Source organism: Rissa tridactyla, chromosome 4 (assembly GCF_028500815.1).
Source record: "Rissa tridactyla isolate bRisTri1 chromosome 4, bRisTri1.patW.cur.20221130, whole genome shotgun sequence".
NCBI lineage: Eukaryota > Metazoa > Chordata > Aves > Charadriiformes > Laridae > Rissa > Rissa tridactyla.
In genome coordinates, this window is record NC_071469.1 from 53584454 (window position 1) to 53602875 (window position 18422).

The following is an 18422-nucleotide window of genomic DNA, read 5'->3' on the forward strand; positions in this document are numbered from 1 at the left end:
CATCACTGCCACCTCTGCTGCTGGGACCAGCCATGTCCCCGGGGCAACCCCAAGCTGTGGAGCTCCCATGGGACCACCCCGTGAAACAGGGCAGTTCCAGGGGTTCATTAAGACTCACCAGCCAGGACGTGTTCGGAGACAGGTGAGCTTGCAATCAGCCTCTGTATAAATCACAGCTTTGCACTGGGTGTGCTCTTGCTGTTATTTTAATAACACACACAGTTGTTGCTACCATATAACTGGTGTTATTAATAACAAACACTTCCTTTCTCTAATATTTTTTTTTCCTGGCAGAAATACCATCAGAAATACCCCTACTAGCTGCCTATCAAACTCACAAACAGTGGGCAGGCCAGTAGAGCTCAGAAATCTGTGATATTTCTCCATTGTTTTTATCTTTCCTTAAAAGGAATAAAAAAAATATACGTCTGCCTATCAAGTGCTCTCAAATAAAAGTAATCTCGCGTGGTCACTCGAAGGAACGTTGTAAGAGAAAACAGCCAGCCGAATTTACGCAGCAACAGGCTTAGGGAAGGAACGGGGTAGGCTGGTTGGTTTTTTTTTTTTGGCTTTTGAAAGGCTTTTCCACAGCAGAGGTTAAGAAAAATATTTGTTTGGCCCAAAGCTCTAGAAAATAGGAACTGACATTTCCCAGGGATGCTGGCAAACCAGGGTGTTCAAGCTCTCATGAGAAGCTCATTGGTCAGCTGGGAGTGCAGCTTTTCTGGGAGAAAAAGAGATAAATAAGGCTATTTTTGGCTTTACTAAAGGCACCTAGAATCCAGGGCTGCTGCCAGAAAGCTGGTGCTGGAAAGAAGAACAGCTCAGGGTGGCCCTGGGAGGGATGCAGGGCTACCATGGAGCTGGTTATCTTTCACAGGGGCAAAGCTATGGGTGCTTTCAGGTTTATAGGACGTTTGCAGCTATGTGGACACTGTCTGGAGCAGACCATGGGTGTCATGAGTTGGGTCAGTTCGCCAACAAAGGCTGGGACAAGCTGTGAAGCAGCAGTCCTGGAGGCGAGGGTCTGATCAACATCAGCTCAACTGCTCAGCGTGGGTGACCAGGGCAGGTAGAAATGCCACCAAGCAACAACCTAGCAAAACTGGTTTAAACTGTTTTACCTGGCAACAGCTCACTTAAACACGCTGTTCTCCTGTGTTCAGCAACAGACTTCTCTTTTCCAACCTGACTGGGAGGTGAGGTGTCTCCCGTACCATCATCCCTGATGACGCCCCGGGTGTCACGTGGGTTAGGACATCTGTACTGAGCCATGGATTTCCGCTGGCTACACAATATTTAGTGGAGAGAAGATGCCGCAGCTCTGGGCTAACAGCCCTGTAGCGTGTCCAGGTTATGTGCAAAGTAGTTTTCATCACGTATTTCACAATAACCTAACTTAATGAAAAATTAATGTTTTGCACATCACAGGGTATTTATTCTGATAATAATGCCTAGTAACAACATGAACAGCAGCTTCCATCAGAAATGAACTCTCAAAAATGCCAGGAGAGGTTCGAAATGGCTTTCCAAAACTACTACCTCACTGAAAGGTCATAGTAAGTCAACATGTCCAATTTTGAGATTTAGCTGGAAATATCCAAGATTTGTATCCTTGAGAATGGTTCTACTTTTGCCAGAAAAAGGAGATAAACATTGTAGACTTGATCCATATTTTAAACCCACCAGTTCAGTAAGACACAAGCTTAGATGTTTTTTATTACAAAACATTTTATTGTAGTTATTTACACCCGTTCCTTGATAAGTGTATAAATGTAAACATTTATTATAGATGTATTTCTCTTATCTTACAGTCCATCTCCAGTTCAGAGTAAATGTTGGTTTTAAGCATACAAGTAGTGAGGAGATTTAAGCTATATTCACAGAATATACACCTGCGTGCAATTAAAGTTCACCAGCCCTAAGCTAGTGGTATGGACACTGTCCCATTAGCTCTACTTCTGCTTCTCGTGTGTACGCTGGAGTCTGTGATGTCATCGGCATGATCCTCACTTTTCTTCTCTTTCAAGCTGTTGATGAACCTCAGGGTTATTTCATCCCATTCCTCAGGGAGCAGCATCAGCAGAAACCCGATGCAAATGATGATGGTGGCTCCCAACCTCACTACGCTGAAGATCATTTTGTGCTTCAACAGATCCACAGCTGTGAAGAAGAAACAACAGTGCCGTCAAAACTGCGGCAGGACGATCTACAGCATTGGAGCAGCCTGGCACATCTCCGTAACCTGTGTGCTGCACTCTGGCTGTGACACTGGCCACGTCGCTCTCAATTCTCTAGTGATCACCTCCTTGACTTCAGAGAACAGCTTTGACCTGAGAGCGCAGTACTGGAAGCGCCACATCTCCTCTCCGCCTTCATGCAGGCTCTGAGGAAGCGTTGTAGGGCCGGTCTAAGCCTCAAGGTTTCCATTTCTGCTCTGAGAGGGGAAGGTACTTTATGGTAACTCTTTATCTACAGCAGGATGCATCAGCATAATGTTTCTGTGGGCTGCATGGACCAGTGATGCAGGTCAAAAAGCTGAAGTTGATGCCTCCAGGCCCAGCCTCCCAGCCCCACAACCAGCAACAAGCGCACACCTGAGCCCTTCAGCAGCCTCTTACAGGTACCGTTTGGCAGCTCCGACCTGCATTCCCCTAAAAATAGATGTTTCTTTGAAAACGTGCTCAGATACCTGGAGTGGCGAGGCTAAGAGGGTGGTGGAGGAGACTGGAAGAGCAGAGACAGAGGCTACTCAAGAAGACAGGACTCTGGAGTAACCTTCCACCCTGCCCTGCTGCCGCATGGCAAGTCACTGCAGCAGCAGCACGCTGACCCTACTACATCTCAGCAGCAACCAGCCTGCCCTCTGGACACATCCCATCGCTCACAGAGAAAGGAGCCAAGACAAAAAAAAACAGACTTTCACCAACTGAAACACCCACCATCACCAGCAGCTTCCATGGAAGATGAAGACTGAACTGCTTCTGAAATACCTGACAACAGATTTTGACTAGACAATAAACTGCTTCTGCTGTCTGCATGCTCATGTGCTTATTCTGCCACCAACAACCAGGGTACTTGTACCTGCATTTCCAGGGACACTGAGCACTGTGCCAATAGAGATCAGAATGGGGTACGTAAGCACGACGCCGACGTTAACCAGAATATTGAAAGCTAGGGAAAAACAGAGAAAATAATACGTGATTATGTGGAAAAACACTGGAGTGAGCCTTTTCTCCTCCACCTTGACCCTACAAGTATGATCCGTGCTCAGTATGCACACTGCAATTATGTAGTTGTCACAGAGTGATTGATTTTTATTTTTTTTTTTTTTATATATGAGTGCGAAATGAGGGGAAGTTCTGCAGGGGAGAAGAGGGAGGGCTGTACGGCCTTTCACAAACTGTAGTACCAAGGTTATCAATCACGCTTGTATTTCTCAGCTGTAATCAGATACCAACAACCTAGTTTTGCTGCCAAAAGCCATCACTTCTCCTCCTACCAGAAAGATGGTGACCCTGGGTTCCCCCCTGGGCTGAGGCTGTGCTGTCCTTCTCTTGGTAGGACACGTCACTGATGAAAGGCCCCACAGCCCTCTAGCAGGACCACACCCCAAAGGTGACAGCGGCAGGAACGCATACTCTAAAGGACACTACAATTAGCTGATGATGTTAACTGTGAACTAAGGAGATTGGAGTGAGGCCATGGTCTTGCTGCTGCGTTGAAGGCAAAATGAAAGCTGACAGAGGTACAAATGTTGAACACCTTTAACTTATGGGTAGGTTTTTTTGTTTGGTTGTTTTTTTTTCACATGGCAGCTCTGGGGAAACCTTATAGCAGCCTTCCAGTCCCTAAAGGGGCAACAGAAAAGCTGGGGAGGGACTCTTTGTCAGGGAGTGTAGTGATAAGACAAGGGGTAACGGTTTTTTAAACTGAAAGAGAGGAGATCTGGATTAGATATTAGGAAGAAATTGTTTACTGCGAGGGTGGTGAGGCACTGGCCCAGGTTGCCCAGAGAAGCTGTGGCTGCCCCATCCCTGGAGGTGTTCAAGGCCAGGCTGGATGGGGCTTTGAGCAGCCTGGTCTAGTGAGAGGTGTCCCTGCCCAGGGCAGGGGGGTGGAACTAGATGGTCTTTAAGTTCCCTTCCAACCCAAACCATTCTATGATTCCCAGCCAGCTCCAATTTCCTTGAGAGATCAAAAGCAAACTGCAAAAACTTCCCTTTCACACTCTTCCCTAGGGTGTTCCTCCAGCTCTCGCTGCCAGGGGCTGGTGCTGGGCGCTGTGGCAGGACCCCAGGGTCCCCCTGAGCACCCAGCACCCAGTCCTGCTGGTGAGTCCCCCATGTGAAAAAGAGCAAGCTTGTCTGCTCTGCAAGATAAAAGCTTGGATTTGGGTTTTATATGCTTGGGTAGATCGCTGGGTGATAAACTAGCCCTACTTTTCGTTGCTTAGGTGCTGGCAGAGCAGCTGCAATTCTGGTTAGAGCAGTTTCAAGGTGGTTTGGCACCTCAGCTGTCAGCCCCTCCATGCCTCAGGACGGCTGTGGATGGGCTACGTACCAGGCAACGACATCCTCTTTGTTTCCATTTAATATACTTGTAGCAGTGACAAAAAAACCTCTTCAATTACAAAATAATAGAGACTTTACTAAAGGAAAAGATGTTGCTATATATCTGGAAATTAAAACGCCCCTGGGCTGAATCCAACAGCTCTTCTGCCTGGCTAGAGGTTGGCAATCGTGGCTCTGAAAGAGGGGAGCCTTGTGGAGGGGAGGTGAGGACCACAGGCCATGGACCAGCACCAGCCTTTGCAGGCTACAAAGCTGCGTGAGCTCTGCCCTGAGCCCCGCAGCACCCACAGGAAGGTGCCCCATCGCTGTGGGTCCCCATGTCAGTGTTCACCCCCCGCCCAGAACATGCCAGGAATTGATGAGGGACACAGGCCGCCCTTTGAAATTGGATGTACAGCAATCAAGCTGTGCCAGAGACAGGGAAATATCAATGAAACTACGGTAGGAATGTCACGATGAAAAGTGGACAATTAGTAAGACTGCTTCACGTTTATTTTCTGCTATTAATATTAGTATTAAGGTTTCTTACGAAAAAGATGCATCGGTTCTCGAGGAATACCTCTTTGCACTGGGGTCAGATTTAATCTGTGAGAGAGCTGTGCTGCTTAAGGGGGGAATCATTTGTGCATGGGTAATTTTGTACTGGGGTGGGCAGGGAGGGGAAAAAAGCTAGAAAAACGAGTAAATTTTTTTATCACATACCTAACCAGAGGCCGGCCACTCCACACAGGTAACCCCACGGCACAGCAGAGAAGGGGGACCAGTACTCCACTTTTGTAAAATACAGTATGATCGGGGTAACAGAGATGAAAATTAAATTGAAGAAGCCCAGGGTAGAAACAAAATGAGCCGCTTCCCCAAAGTTTGCACTTCCAAGAAACATTTTGAACAAAACCTGCAAAGGAGAGAAGAGAAGAGGGTTTTAGACTTCGTGCCTGTGATGGGAAGCAAAGCCTCCAGCAACTTTTGCAAGGGCCATTTTGGTCTGATTTCTGCCATTTCCTCTGTTTCAGCCCAGAAGCGGGGTACCATGTTATTACACCATGGATGGTTGTGTCTGTACAACAAAGCTTAACACAAAATGCCAGGAGGAGTGAGTGTAACTAAGAACCCGAAGACAACGCCGTTCAAGCAACAGAAGTTAGAGGATTTGGGCTGTACTTGGCACTGTTAGGAGCCCAGTGGCATCCATGGCATAAACCTGCCACGAGAGGAAAGCCCAGCCTGGAAGGACTCGCTTCAGGCTCACAGGTAGCCTGAGCCTCGTGGAGGATTTGTCCTGCCCGAGTCTAAATCAATGCACTTTGAGTGATTTGCGAATGGCCACAACACATTTATCATCGAGACAACCTATGTCTAAAGCTGGGAGGCAACTTCTCATCCCACTGCAACTAAATACAAACTTCTGCTTCTGTTTACACACACTTCAGCCTCCCCCAGCTGACAACAGGGGGTCTAGAGAACAAGTTCTACGAGTGACAGCTCAGAGGAAATGGGATTGTTCAGCCTGGAGAAAAGAAGGCTGATGGAAGACCTTATCACTCTCTACAACTACGTGAAAGGAGGATGTAGCCACCGGGGGTTGGACTCTTCTCCCAAGTAACAGGCGATAGGACAAGAGGAAACGGCCTCAAGTTGCGCTAGGGGAGGTTTAGGATGGATATTAAGAAAAATTTCTTCACTGAAAGGGTTATCAAACATTGGAACAGGCTGCCCAGGGAAGCGGTGGAGTCACCATCCCTGGAGGTATTTAAAAAACGGGTGGTGTTGAGGGACATGGTTTAGTGGTGGACTTAGCAGTACTAGGGTGACAGTTGGACTCAATGATCTTAAAGGTCCCTCCCAACCTAGACAATTCTATGATTCTGTGTTTGTAAAGTTTTTCCCAGAAAGGCAGCTAACCACACATCTTGACGTAGATGTAAATTAAGGCAAAGACTTCTCTATGCTAAATCCCAGCTATCTGGTTGTACTTGATGACCCTGAAGGTCTCTTCCAACCAAAACGATTCTATGATTCTAGAAATACACCTAGAAATACAGCCCAACCTGTTCCTCACTCAGGCATGTCCCTGCCTTCTTCATCCCTCGCCTTCAAGAGCAGCCACCGCTTTCAAGCAGGGGGGGCAAGACCTGAGTGTCCCTAACGCACCGCCCGCACCAGGCACACGCAAGGGCTTGGAGCCCGGCATGAGGGCAGAATACGCAGGAGACACCGCAAACTCAGTCTCTCCTCCTCCCTGCCGCAGATGCCAGCCCCCTTTGAAAGGGTGTCGAGAAACTGCGGCGGCAGGAAGGGATTAAAACATGATCTGAAACCCCTCGCAGCTGAGTAACAGAGATTTCATTAAAGGCTCATAAAGCAAAGTCATTCTGAATATTTGGCAGCTAACAACTAATTACCCTCAGAGCAGATTTCCTGACACTGTGACATCGCGTGGTCACAATATGAATGATGCAGGAGGGATGAATAAAATAAAGCATCTATTTTCTAGTGATTCGCTTTGTACTCGTGCATTTTTAACATCCAATGTTGAAGAATCTAAGAATACTAATAAACAGTTATGACCTACCTTATACAATGCAGATGTAGAGGCTGATCCAACGGCATATGCTACCCCGATAATTGAATCACCCTGGAAACCATCTGCATATGCCATCATTACGATTCCTGTGATTGCCATTATTGCTGCAACTATCTGCACAGACAAAACAAAGCAATGTAAAGCTCGGCGCAATTTCATTACATGGAAAGAGATTATCACTGTGTGGGGTTTTAATGAGTGTCACTAGCTGCTTTCTCTGACTTGAAGCTTTCTTGCTTTCCCTTAAATAGGGAAAATTATGTACAGATGGGAGAGATGTAAAACATAACAAAAGTGTATGCACTGATAGCGATACAGATCTATAGCATTGCAAATTCTCCTGGGACCTACTGACAGAACATCCATCATTAAGTGTTTTATAAGCTAAACATCCACTTTGGAGATAATGACTCCAAGATGAAGACATTTTAAGACATTATGCTCTACTATACAAGAAGACAAATATTGAGCAAAGCCATCAATTTGACTTGAAACGCAAACATTTATTTAGATGACAAGCCTTCCTGGACATCACTCCAGGAGAATGACTCCTGTATTATGGAATACCAGTGTACCACTGGGAGCTCTTCCAGGCTGGTGCATGGTATTTCCTAACAGCCCTGCCAGCTTTCTTGGACAGACATGACCAAATGTCTTTATGAAGCCTTTACCTTTGCTTCGTTTTTTGGACTAATTTGAAAATTCCAGACAGAGCTTCTAAGGAGCTTCAAAGAAAAAGAACAGAAATAATTAACTACCCCGTACCTAAAATCCTGGGTCTTGACTCCAAAGACCTTAAGGAAGTGGTAGGGATTCCGAAATGTTTTATTCTTTGAAAAACTCCCCATCGCTACCTAATTGCCCTCAGCGGGTCAATATGGAGTCTGAATTTCAAAGACACTGAATACCTAGCTTCCATGGACTGCAGAGGAAAATGCGTTTCCTCAGATCTGTGGAAAATCACAGCCCCACTTCTGAAAGATAGGGGGTTTTATAGAGTTGTTTTTTAAAACATTTTATCATTATAAAAAGGCTGTTCATGTAGAACAGCTCACTAGAGCTGGGTGTAGAGCAGAAGATGCATAAATGCAGATACCCAAAGCTGGCTGTTACAGAATCAGCAGCAACACTTAAGGTTCAGACCCTCTTTTCTATTCCCAGGTATCCATTAAATCACACAACTGCTCAGCAGATAGGCAAGGCAGGCTCTCCCCATTCTTACAAAGGAAGAAACTTCACACCACAGACCTTAAAAGCATCTTAATCAAATCACGTGCCCTTCTGCAGTGAAGCCTGACTTTCAGATCTCATGCAGTTTAACCAGGAGTCCCAGAAACCCCACTGATACTCATCCCAAGCAGATGTGAGCCAGACTAAGGCAATAACCACAAAAATCCCACAAAACGTTTTCAACAGAGACGGTCAGTAGAGCAAAACCATGTTCCAAGGGACCGGGACACATGCCTGACATAAGTAAACGTGTCCACACACGGGGATCAACCAAGGATCAACTCCCAGGGCGGAGCCAATCTCCGAGACTACAGGTCAAAATGTTAGTGCTCCTAAATCCCACAGGTATCTAGGCCAACATTTTCGCTGAGGAACTCATCTCCTGGGTGCAGCTTTAAGTACTTCCCTCTCACTGTTAGCCCTATTTTACCAGTCACTGGGGCACATGGGTACCCCCTCGCATTGCTGTCACAAACCACAGTGCATGGCTATATCCCACCTTACTCCTATTTAAAACATCCAAGCTCCAACATACAGTTCACCAAAGCTGCCTCGCTGCCACCTAAACCTGACGATACCGTTGATGCCTCCAAATTCACCATGAAGTGGCACTTGAGATCTAGATCCCCCAACTTAACAAGGGCTGGACTCACAGTCACTTGGGTGTAACGCAAGGTTTGATGAGACCTGGAAGGGCTTTAGCAAGAATTTTATTCCTTCCCAGAATAACACATCCCAGCAGCTGGGCCGTTCTGGGAGAAGGGCTTGAGTCTCTTCATCCAGAGGAGGGACGTGGAATTAAAGTGCCGTCTCTGGGCTTCAGGCTCTCACCAGCGAGCTGCTGAGGAGGGCAGGGGAGCACACTGCATTTTCCAGTGCCTAAATGGGAACCTGGCCTTCACCCAAGACCCCACCCTCCGCTGTTTGCCCTGCTGAAACGTCAGGGCACATCTGTCACAGGACGCCCATACCATCACCCAAGAGGGAGCAATGCTTATTTTGATCCCTGAGCTTACATCTCCCCGAGGACCTGCGAGGAAAACAAAGTTCAATTCTCTTAGAAGAACTGAGTTTCAGTCCCGTTCATCAGAAATGGTCCCTACAGAGCTTCTCCCTCCAACCTTTGGTTTAGTGACTAGTTCGTTAGCAATATAATTGTGCAATACTGCTGCTCTCTTTACAGTTTATACTAAGATACAAATACCACAAAAGTCCAGCCTTGAAGTCACACAGAATTGCACCCAGGACCTTCCAGCCATCGGCATGGCCCCCTCCTATCAGTTTCCAGATCCCCCCTCACCCCGCTCCACTGCCGGGCTGGTTTCATCTCACGCTGCACTGTGCGTCTTGCCTCGCATGTAAATTCAGATGTAGCATTCCAGCTGTCAGCTGGAATATTTCAGCTGTAATATTTCAAGCAATGTCTCCCATAAGGCAAAACAGAAAAGTCCAATGTAGTTATTGCCACCTTCCAAGGGAAAGGATCGAGATTTAACTCTTGGTGCACTCATCCCTCAGATCCAGCAAGTGAGTCCTGTCCTTGTATTAGTGGAAATGAGTAGATCCATCATCCCCAAGAGGAGATTCTTCCTCTTGGGAAAAACGTCTTCCCAGTCTGACCACAACAGATTTAGAGAGCCAGTTTCCTAATTTAATCAAATGTTTAGAAAGCCAAGCACTTTTTTCCCCCTGAAACAACTAAAATGATGGACACATATGGAGCACCATCTCATGAGACATTAGATAAATAAGACCTGACACTGGAAAACAGCGAGAACATTATTTAAGTTTCATGTTCAAAGCTCTCCCTGCAAATTATACACCACTGCATCAGCACAGATGACCTCTGCCTAGCAATTGCGGTGTTTGCTTCAGAGACCCAAGAGCACATCCTGCAGGCTTCTGGAAGCTGGCAAGAAGCAGCAAGGTCACAGCGAAGCAAAGCTGGTTGTTGTAGCCGACAGCTCGTTAAACAAGGCTTTTAATTAATGGAAGAGGGTAGTAGCTTTCTTTTGGAGCCTCCTAGGTAAGGAATGAAATTAGCCTGCCTCTTTTTCTCCCCCCTGGAAGAGAGCAAGGCCAACCAACATTCTACTCACGAACATTTTTTCCCCACATGAAGCACAGCAGAAAATGAGGTGCTACAGTAAAGAAAGCTGTCTCCAGGCTAAAGTCAACTTTTTTTGGGGGAAAAATGTCCCCAAACCACTCTGTACCTACCTGATAAGCATTAATTCAACTTCACAGATGAAATACAACCAAGGGCTCAAACATGCAAACATTTAAGCGTGTGGCTAAATCTAAGCAATGCAAACAACGGAACTACTCAAACACGTGATGTCTTCAAAATGTTTTTGATTGCTCTGAGCCAAAGCTGTCTGAAATTCCTTAAGTCCTGGTGTAACATGGATACGTTATTAATTTCTGAGAAATTCAGAAACGTCCAAGCAAAGATTACGGTGCAGAGAGGGATTGTGCTATGTTTCCTTGTGCAGGGCAGTAGGTACTTCAAGGCACCTAAGGTCTACCTGCACTACTTTTGCAGGTAAATAGCTATACAGTTATTGCTGTATAAGCACTTCTCATACGAATACTCTTTCTCCAGCTGGTGTTTTTCTCTCTTGGGTTGGGTGCAAGCTCCTTCCCACGCTACAGCATCACCACTGAGGGCATGCGGCTCTCACTGCAGAACGCACACAGCGGGTAGCTTAAACGTAGCCAGGGTAGCAGGTCTCTGCATGGAGCCCCCAGAAGGACTTCTACAGCTAGTCAACACTTCCATGGGCAAGATTATGCTGTACCATAAGATGGCCATCAAGACAGGTTTGTCTTTAGACAGCCCATCTGAAAATCCAGCCCCCCAGCCTGGCTGGCGGATGCTTTCCAGGGTGTGCCAGAGCGGTGGGGGACTGGAGAGCCATCAGGCTGCTTGGAAACACTTTGGAGACCATCTGCTATGAGACCAGGTGGGCAGGGAGCTGGCAATGCTGGAAATCTGCCACAGAGCCTCGTCGGCTGCTGGTTTTCAAGCCCAGGTAGATGAAAGCTGTCTCAGTGCATCGCTGTCAGCTGCATCCCCATCTCCGATGCACCGCAGACGTGCCCGGTGGCTCTGGAGCTCCAAAAGAGCTTCCAGGAGCTGAGCTCCTTTCGAAAAACTGGCTGTGCTCCTGGCTGCCGAGTGCTTTCGCAAAAACACTGGCTCAGAGTATGTGATTAAGCTCTTATTTCTTTTCATCCCCTTACTGTCCAAATAACCTAATTACACGTGTTCCCTGAGAGGCTGGGGGGTGAAAGCAGCAGAGGCATTCAAAGCACAAAAGGCTGGGTCCGCGCTGCTTTGTCGTATTTTTAGTTCTCAAACACTCTCCTGCGTGGTTATTAACATCATTAAGTGTTATTCTGGCAGGAGGGCTGCTGGAAAACACTGCTAATTACCTTTCCAGCACCAGGCATCTAGAACCTGCCAGTTAGCAGCAAAACCAGTCTTCTTTCATGTGCAGGATTTGCTGTTCGCTTCTTCTGCCAGGTTTTTCTTATGCAAACCTCACGGTGTTTACAACATTAATACTAATGCATATTTATAGCAATGTTTTTTTTTATTATTTTAGTCAGTGAAAAATAACTAAGAACTGAAAATAGCTTTAGTATTTCTCATCTAGATTTCTTTAAGAGAGTAGGTTAGGAAAATACAAGAGCTATGCTTGCTCTTCTAGAAAGACGCTGCTTTGAGACAAACATTAGCTTAAAGCGTACAAAATTTCCTATTTTTTCAACTGGAAACTAAGATGATCAAGGGGCAGAGGAGGGAAGTTACCGTTCCTGTTAATTTGTGTAGAGAAGAACCAAGGATTTCAAACCCTGCTTATTCTTTAAGTTAGTCATCATCAGCCTGAGGGCACGTCACATTCACCTGATGCTTCTCTATTTTAAAGTGTAAATTGAAATTATAAATAAATAGTATATGAAATTTAGACTAGATATTAGGAAGAAATTTTTCACTGAGGATGGTGAGGCACTGGCCCAGGTTGCCCAGAGAAGCTGTGGCTGCCCCATACCTGGAGACGTTCAAGGCCAGGCTGGACAGGGCTTGGGGCAACCTGGTCTGGTGGGAGGTGTCCCTGCCCAGGGCAGGGGGGCTGGAACTAGATGGTCTTTAAGCTCCCTTCCAACCTAAACCATTCTATGGTTCTATGATCCTCTGAAATAGATATACAGGTGTCTGGCTTTAGCACTGCAAGATGAAATGTCCGTGTCCTTACCTTCAAGGGCACTATGGCTGAGGTCTGTGGTGCTGGGTGCACCTCCTCGACTTTGCCTGGTCTGGGCAGACCCTCCACTGAGGCAGCCCAACAAAACCCTCCTGGCACATCCCTACCCAAGAACTCACTTGCATGATGGCACATATGTCTTGAGGTGCCAAGGCCCCGTGCCATTACTAATTGCCCAGCCAACCCTGTCTCACTAGGAAATCAGGGGAACTGTTTTACTTCAAACAATCTCCTCTTCCATTCCCGGAGCCCAAGCACAGTGCTCTCTTCAGTGTGTTGGCGTCTGCTCCAAAAGTGAGATCAGATGCCTGGGAAACAGAATGCCTTTTCCTTTAATTTATGAACCCTTCTCTCACATTATTAATCAAAAAAAGCTGCTGCCCTCATTTATTTTTTTAAAAACAAACCCACTCAGATGACTGTCCTGATCGATCACGCTTTCCATGGAACTTAGACCCAGTTGTTGGTGGTCCCTTCTGGTCACAGGCACCACACCTGGCCCCAGCCAGTTCCTAATGAAGTTCAAGGCTCTTCATAGTTTCATCAGGATTGTACCCAACATGACCATTAGGCCTTGAGCCATTTCAAGAGAGAAATCTGCATCAGCAGAACTGGCAGAAGGCCTAGCTATTCCTTAGCCAAGGTATAAAGTCAACAGTTAAATTGCTGCATATTAGGAGATTTGTGTATGTGAAATTACAGGAAACATGCTTGCTTTCCGCCAGATCCAGCCACACATTATTTTGCCGGAGTTCTTTTTTTTGTTTTGGTTTTTTTTTCAGGGTCCATATTACTGCCAGTGAGTCCTTTAACACTTTAGTGCAAAATCCACCTTCGTCCAAAACCCACCTTTGTGCAAAACGGTTGCTGTCCCTTTCAATCTGTATTTATCACATGCACATGTGTATGCATTTATGTGTATGTAAAATAGGGTGGCATAAGAAAAATGCATTACATATTGAAAACGGCTATCTATCCAAATTAGTAATAAAATTGTGTTGGTTAGAACGTAAGCATTCATCACTATGTTTAAAATAAAATTAATTGACTGTACTTCAGCACTGTAACCCAAGACAGAATAGGGTTATATGAACTGGAAGTCCTCCTGTTCAAATTCATCAAATTATACTTAGCTGTAATAGCTTCTTGAAATTCCCACATCCTATTACCTCTGGAGCCTGAGATCTCTAAGTGATCGTCAGGCTTAGGGTTGCATCATAAAATTAAATGAGAAACAGTTTCATGGTATATACATACCATAATGCGGCAGTACTATGGCAGCACAATAGCTTATGGATTTAAGGGCAATTGTGAAAACAAGAGAGAGTTGAAAATCAGGCATGTCATTACCCTTGCTCCCATGAACCTGTCTTTCAGCACAATCCAAGAAAGCAAGAAGACAAAAGCTTTGTTACAACAGAATAGGGCAGAGACGTCTGTGGCTGTCAGCTTCTTTAAAGCCAGTAAATACAGGTAGTTAGTCAAAGTCCACAGAATAGAAAAGGGAGCAGTCCTTTTAAGAAAGAGTTTCAGCGTCAGACCATCTTCACCAAAAATCCGACTGCATTCCCTGTGAAAAGCAAAGAATTTAAAACTCAGTTAGGATTTTCCTTAGCATTCATTCCAGCACAACAAACATTCATTAGACTTTTATCACATTCAATTAAGTGCTTTTCCTAACTACTCCGCGCACCCACAGGAACCTATTGTTTAATTCACATAGAGAAAAATAACCTACAGTCTTCTTAAAACAGCAATTTCGCAAATAGAAAAGAAGTAACTTACCTGGGATAATCACACTCTACGCAACAATAATCCCAGGGACTCACACACAGAAATGAAGGTTATTTATAATGCACTGACAGTTCTCAGACTCTGCCTTCAAGGCCAGGAACAGGGGGATTATAACTGCAATTTTTTCTCCGTAGGTTGACAATTTTTTTCTTGCTTTGCTCCAAAACCTGTTTTTATTCTTACTAAAATATATTCTCAAGTATGGCCAAGTAAGCTTTAAGAATTGCCTAAAGACACTCAAAAGTCACGGACACGTCACCATGGTGGGAAAGTGAGGCACCAGCCAGTGGGACGGAGCCAGTCAAACAAGAGTGTAAGAAAAGGAAGGAAAGGGGAGGGAAGGGTAGTTAACAGCTTTATTTTAATAAATGGTGAAAAGTTGTGTTCGCTTAGAGACATTTCCTTATGGATTAAATTGCAAACAAAATCTCTAGCTTCCCAAACATTGCGTCACGCGCAAGTTAAGTGAGCTGTTTGCTTCTTAGGGTTTCAGGAAAGGGAAGGGTCGGCTCAGGAGACTCTGCTTTTGGGGCCAGCCCCCCTGTGCAAAGCAGTCCCTGCACAGACTAAGGGGAGACCGAGTACTCCGGCACACAACTTGGTTCAAGGCACATCACTGCACCTCTCCTGAAACATTCCTACCTTTCCCAAATTGGGAAGGATATTTTTTAGCAACTCCACTGACTGCATTCTTACTTAAAGGTATTCCTCGAGATATTCCCAGTGTGCTTCATTTCTTGAGGCGGCGGGCTCTCTGACACATCTGTTTAAAACATGAGAGGTCCCACGAATGAATGCTTCACACAACCGAAACACCAACGGAGCGAACCAAGGCACCATCGATCTGCAATGCATCCTTAGGAGGCAACATTAAGGGACTCATCTAAATGCCACGAGGCTGTGTTCGGAAGACTGCTAAAACACTAATTACGTAGAACTAATTAGTAACTTCAAAGACTGCACTGCAATGAGAAGTCAAAAACATTTGTTATTTGCGGGGAGGTGTGGTGTAATAATTATTCTGATTTGGCTTTGCCTTTAAAGACAGAACCATTTTCAGGTCTCCTAAACCATTTTTAGTAATTCTGGGGAATTCTGCTGTTAAAAATATTGCAGTTTTTTACTATTAGGAATGGAAACCATCGCTCTCGTTTTGAGGAAAGTAGAATAATAGCGTCTATGTAATACATGAGATCAGCCACGTCTTAACCTAAATGATTCGATGATTCTACTTAATAACCATTCATTCCCTGCTGCCACTAAAATGACACAGGGTACAAAGCAGTCACTTCTGGCAATAATAAATTCCTTTCTCAAACTCTGTGCCAGGGTGTCCAACAAGTTAACACTCAGGCAGGCGGATCTGCTAATTATCTCCTTCACCCTAGCTGACCTCAGTGTTCTCAGAAGTCAACTTGTTCTCCAAAGATCAGATCAGAAACATTACACATAGAAAGAGAATAGCTAGTCATGTGTATCATTTGTCTGAGATGCAAAGCAAATACTCAGCAAAGCAAATAAACTGCACCATGGCTGTGTCACCATTACACGACACCAGAGCCAGGATGCCCAAGGATGTAAGAACAGATCTGCATCGTGAACCACAGACCTGTATGGAGCCGGCTCTCTCCAACCCAGTGGGAATTCTGCCGTGGGTTTTGATGCACGATTGGATCGTTACATGGTTGTAAATCCAACCTGTCTCAGAAGCTGTCAGGATCTGCCTTAGAGGAAACAAGCTTGTGCTGTGTTAAAACAAGAGAGGAAGGTGCCTGGGCTGCTCCCAGCAATGCAGGGCACAGTAAAGTACCCCAGCGCTATGCTGAGAGCGTACAACAGCAAAACCACCCAAGCACGTCACTCTGATGGACTCTGCAAGGCGGCAGGAAAAGCTCTTCTACAAATGTGCCACAGGAAATTATACCCCTGTCATCTGTCACGGCCCCCCACTGCCAGGGAGATGCTGGGAATAAGCCCAGGGTTTCTGCTCCTCCATCCATGGGGAGGGGGGGGTGGTGGCTTCCAAAGCCAAAAAAGGGTGGGGAGGGGGATGCCAGAATGGATCAGGTTTTGTTGTCCTGCAGGTCTCTGGGACGTCTGCACACAGACAAACTCAGAGCAGAGTCAGGAGGACGGAGTCTGAAGCACCCTGACTGTGAATCCTCGGAAGGAGGAAGCCTCAGTGATTATTATATTATTCTGGGTTGGTCTCTGTGGGCTGGTCAACTATTTGGGAGAGGTAGTTGTGACAACGTGGCAAATGTCACTTATCTCTGAGTTCCCAGAGGCTGTGGGATGAGCACAGACTCACAGCTAGGAAAAGGAATCTGGAAACACTTCACAGGCCCCCGGGCAATGGCCTGTTTAAGCAGATGGAAGAGCATCCATTACACACAGTAGCATACAATGACCAGACAAAACAGGAGCCAGCAGTTCCTCACCTCTCAATTAAAAATAAACAGCAAAGGCTTGTGACAGGGTTGTGCTGAGCGAGACAAGGAATTCACCTCCGTGCCTAGGGGAACTCCATGAATAATGCTCAGCGAGTGAGGAGAGAGGAAGAACACTTTATTTTCCCAGTCATGGCTACAGTAGATTGCCTCGGGCTTTGTGAGGGCTGGTTGCTCAGTGGTTAACTCAGCCTCTTTGGCATGCAACTAAAATTAAACTTGCAGGAGTCATCACGACATGACAGTGATTAAAACCCCCGGCTCAGGAGAGACGGCTCCATGGATTCCTCCCCATACAGATAATATCGGTAGGCTGTTGACATAAAGGCAGAGACACATCTAAGGGCAGCTGACCCTGAAACTATGACACAAATTATTTCCAAGTGCACAAGAAGTCTATTTAAAACCTGCCCTCTAACATAAATAGCTCTTTTTATTTGCAGGTAGCCCTCAGCCATCAGCTCTGGGCCGTGTGCCATGCTCTCAGGAATTACAGCACCTCGGGCAGTCATGTAGCTCTGCCTCTGGCACCCACTAAAGAGCTCGCGTCGCCTCTTCGTTATTCTGATGCCAGCCCCTGCAGAAGAATGGGTTTATTCGCCCCTGACGCACAGCAGCCCCTGGAGTGTAATGCAGCAGCTGGTTTTGAAACAGCTTACAGAAAAAAACCAGAGCTAACAGACGCTACCTGGGGTAACGTGAACACGGCGAATGTAATTACATCACCCGGATTAAAACTTGGCAAGGCCACCAGTGACATTATGGCAGCAAAAAGCACCGCAGGACCTTTGGTGAGCACAAGTTGTCACTGTGTCATTTGGTCCTTCTATCTAAATGATGGCATCTGCTGCAATAAAATATCTTCCAGCTCCATTTCAGGAGACAGACACCAAACAGAGTGATGGCGGCTGAGCAACTGGGGAATTGTTTTCCAAGAGTGATCATCGAGATCACATTTTGCTGCTCATCTGAACATTAAGAAAGAGCCTGGCCAGCTGCATTTGTCAGCTCAAGAGCTGGAACAAAAGGGAACGGAATTGTGCGTGAGCCTTTCACACAAGCAGTGACTGGCTCAGGGGGCAGCACCAAGGGAATGCTGTCCCCCAACAAGGAATGGCCCAAGAAAAGCCCTGTTTTGTGCTGCTGGTCCCCCTCCCTACCACTGAGCCATGTGGTAGCAGCAGCTTCAGGCAACAGAGATCCTCATCTCTCCTCTGAAAAGGCACCTGCAGTGAAGATCTAGGTTTGCAGTGCTACTCCAGAAGTGGCTGGGGAAGCTGGGCTGAGCTCCTGCTGCAACACAGATGGAGAGATTCGTAGGTGACAAACTTGCAGATGACAGATGACAGCAAGTATCAGCGACTTACGACTCTGTTTTTACTTCAAGTGACGCTCACATCTTGTTACCCTCCTTGTTAAAAAACCAACTCTTCCCAACATGTTCGTCTTTCATTAAACCTGCACCTTCCTACATTCTTCCAGCCAGTGCCTCAAGGCTGCACAACTTCGGCTATTACCT

General features: G+C 46.1%; 1 protein-coding gene across 4 annotated transcripts in view; it reads right to left on the reverse strand.

The window, feature by feature from the left end:
* Positions 1-1847: 1847 nt before the first annotated feature.
* The window catches only part of SLC35F4 (solute carrier family 35 member F4), a 120901-nt gene continuing 104326 nt past the window's right edge, over positions 1848-18422 (reverse strand). For all 4 annotated transcript variants that reach the window (XM_054200065.1, XM_054200064.1, XM_054200066.1 and 1 more), the window contains exons 4-8: positions 14010-14229; positions 7147-7272; positions 5277-5469; positions 3085-3174; positions 1848-2163 (exon numbers count right to left, since the gene is read on the reverse strand). In XM_054200065.1, coding sequence (XP_054056040.1) covers positions 1922-2163; positions 3085-3174; positions 5277-5469; positions 7147-7272; positions 14010-14229 — 871 coding nt within the window. In that variant the 3' untranslated portion in view covers positions 1848-1921. The remainder of the gene's footprint in view (positions 2164-3084; positions 3175-5276; positions 5470-7146; positions 7273-14009; positions 14230-18422) is intronic.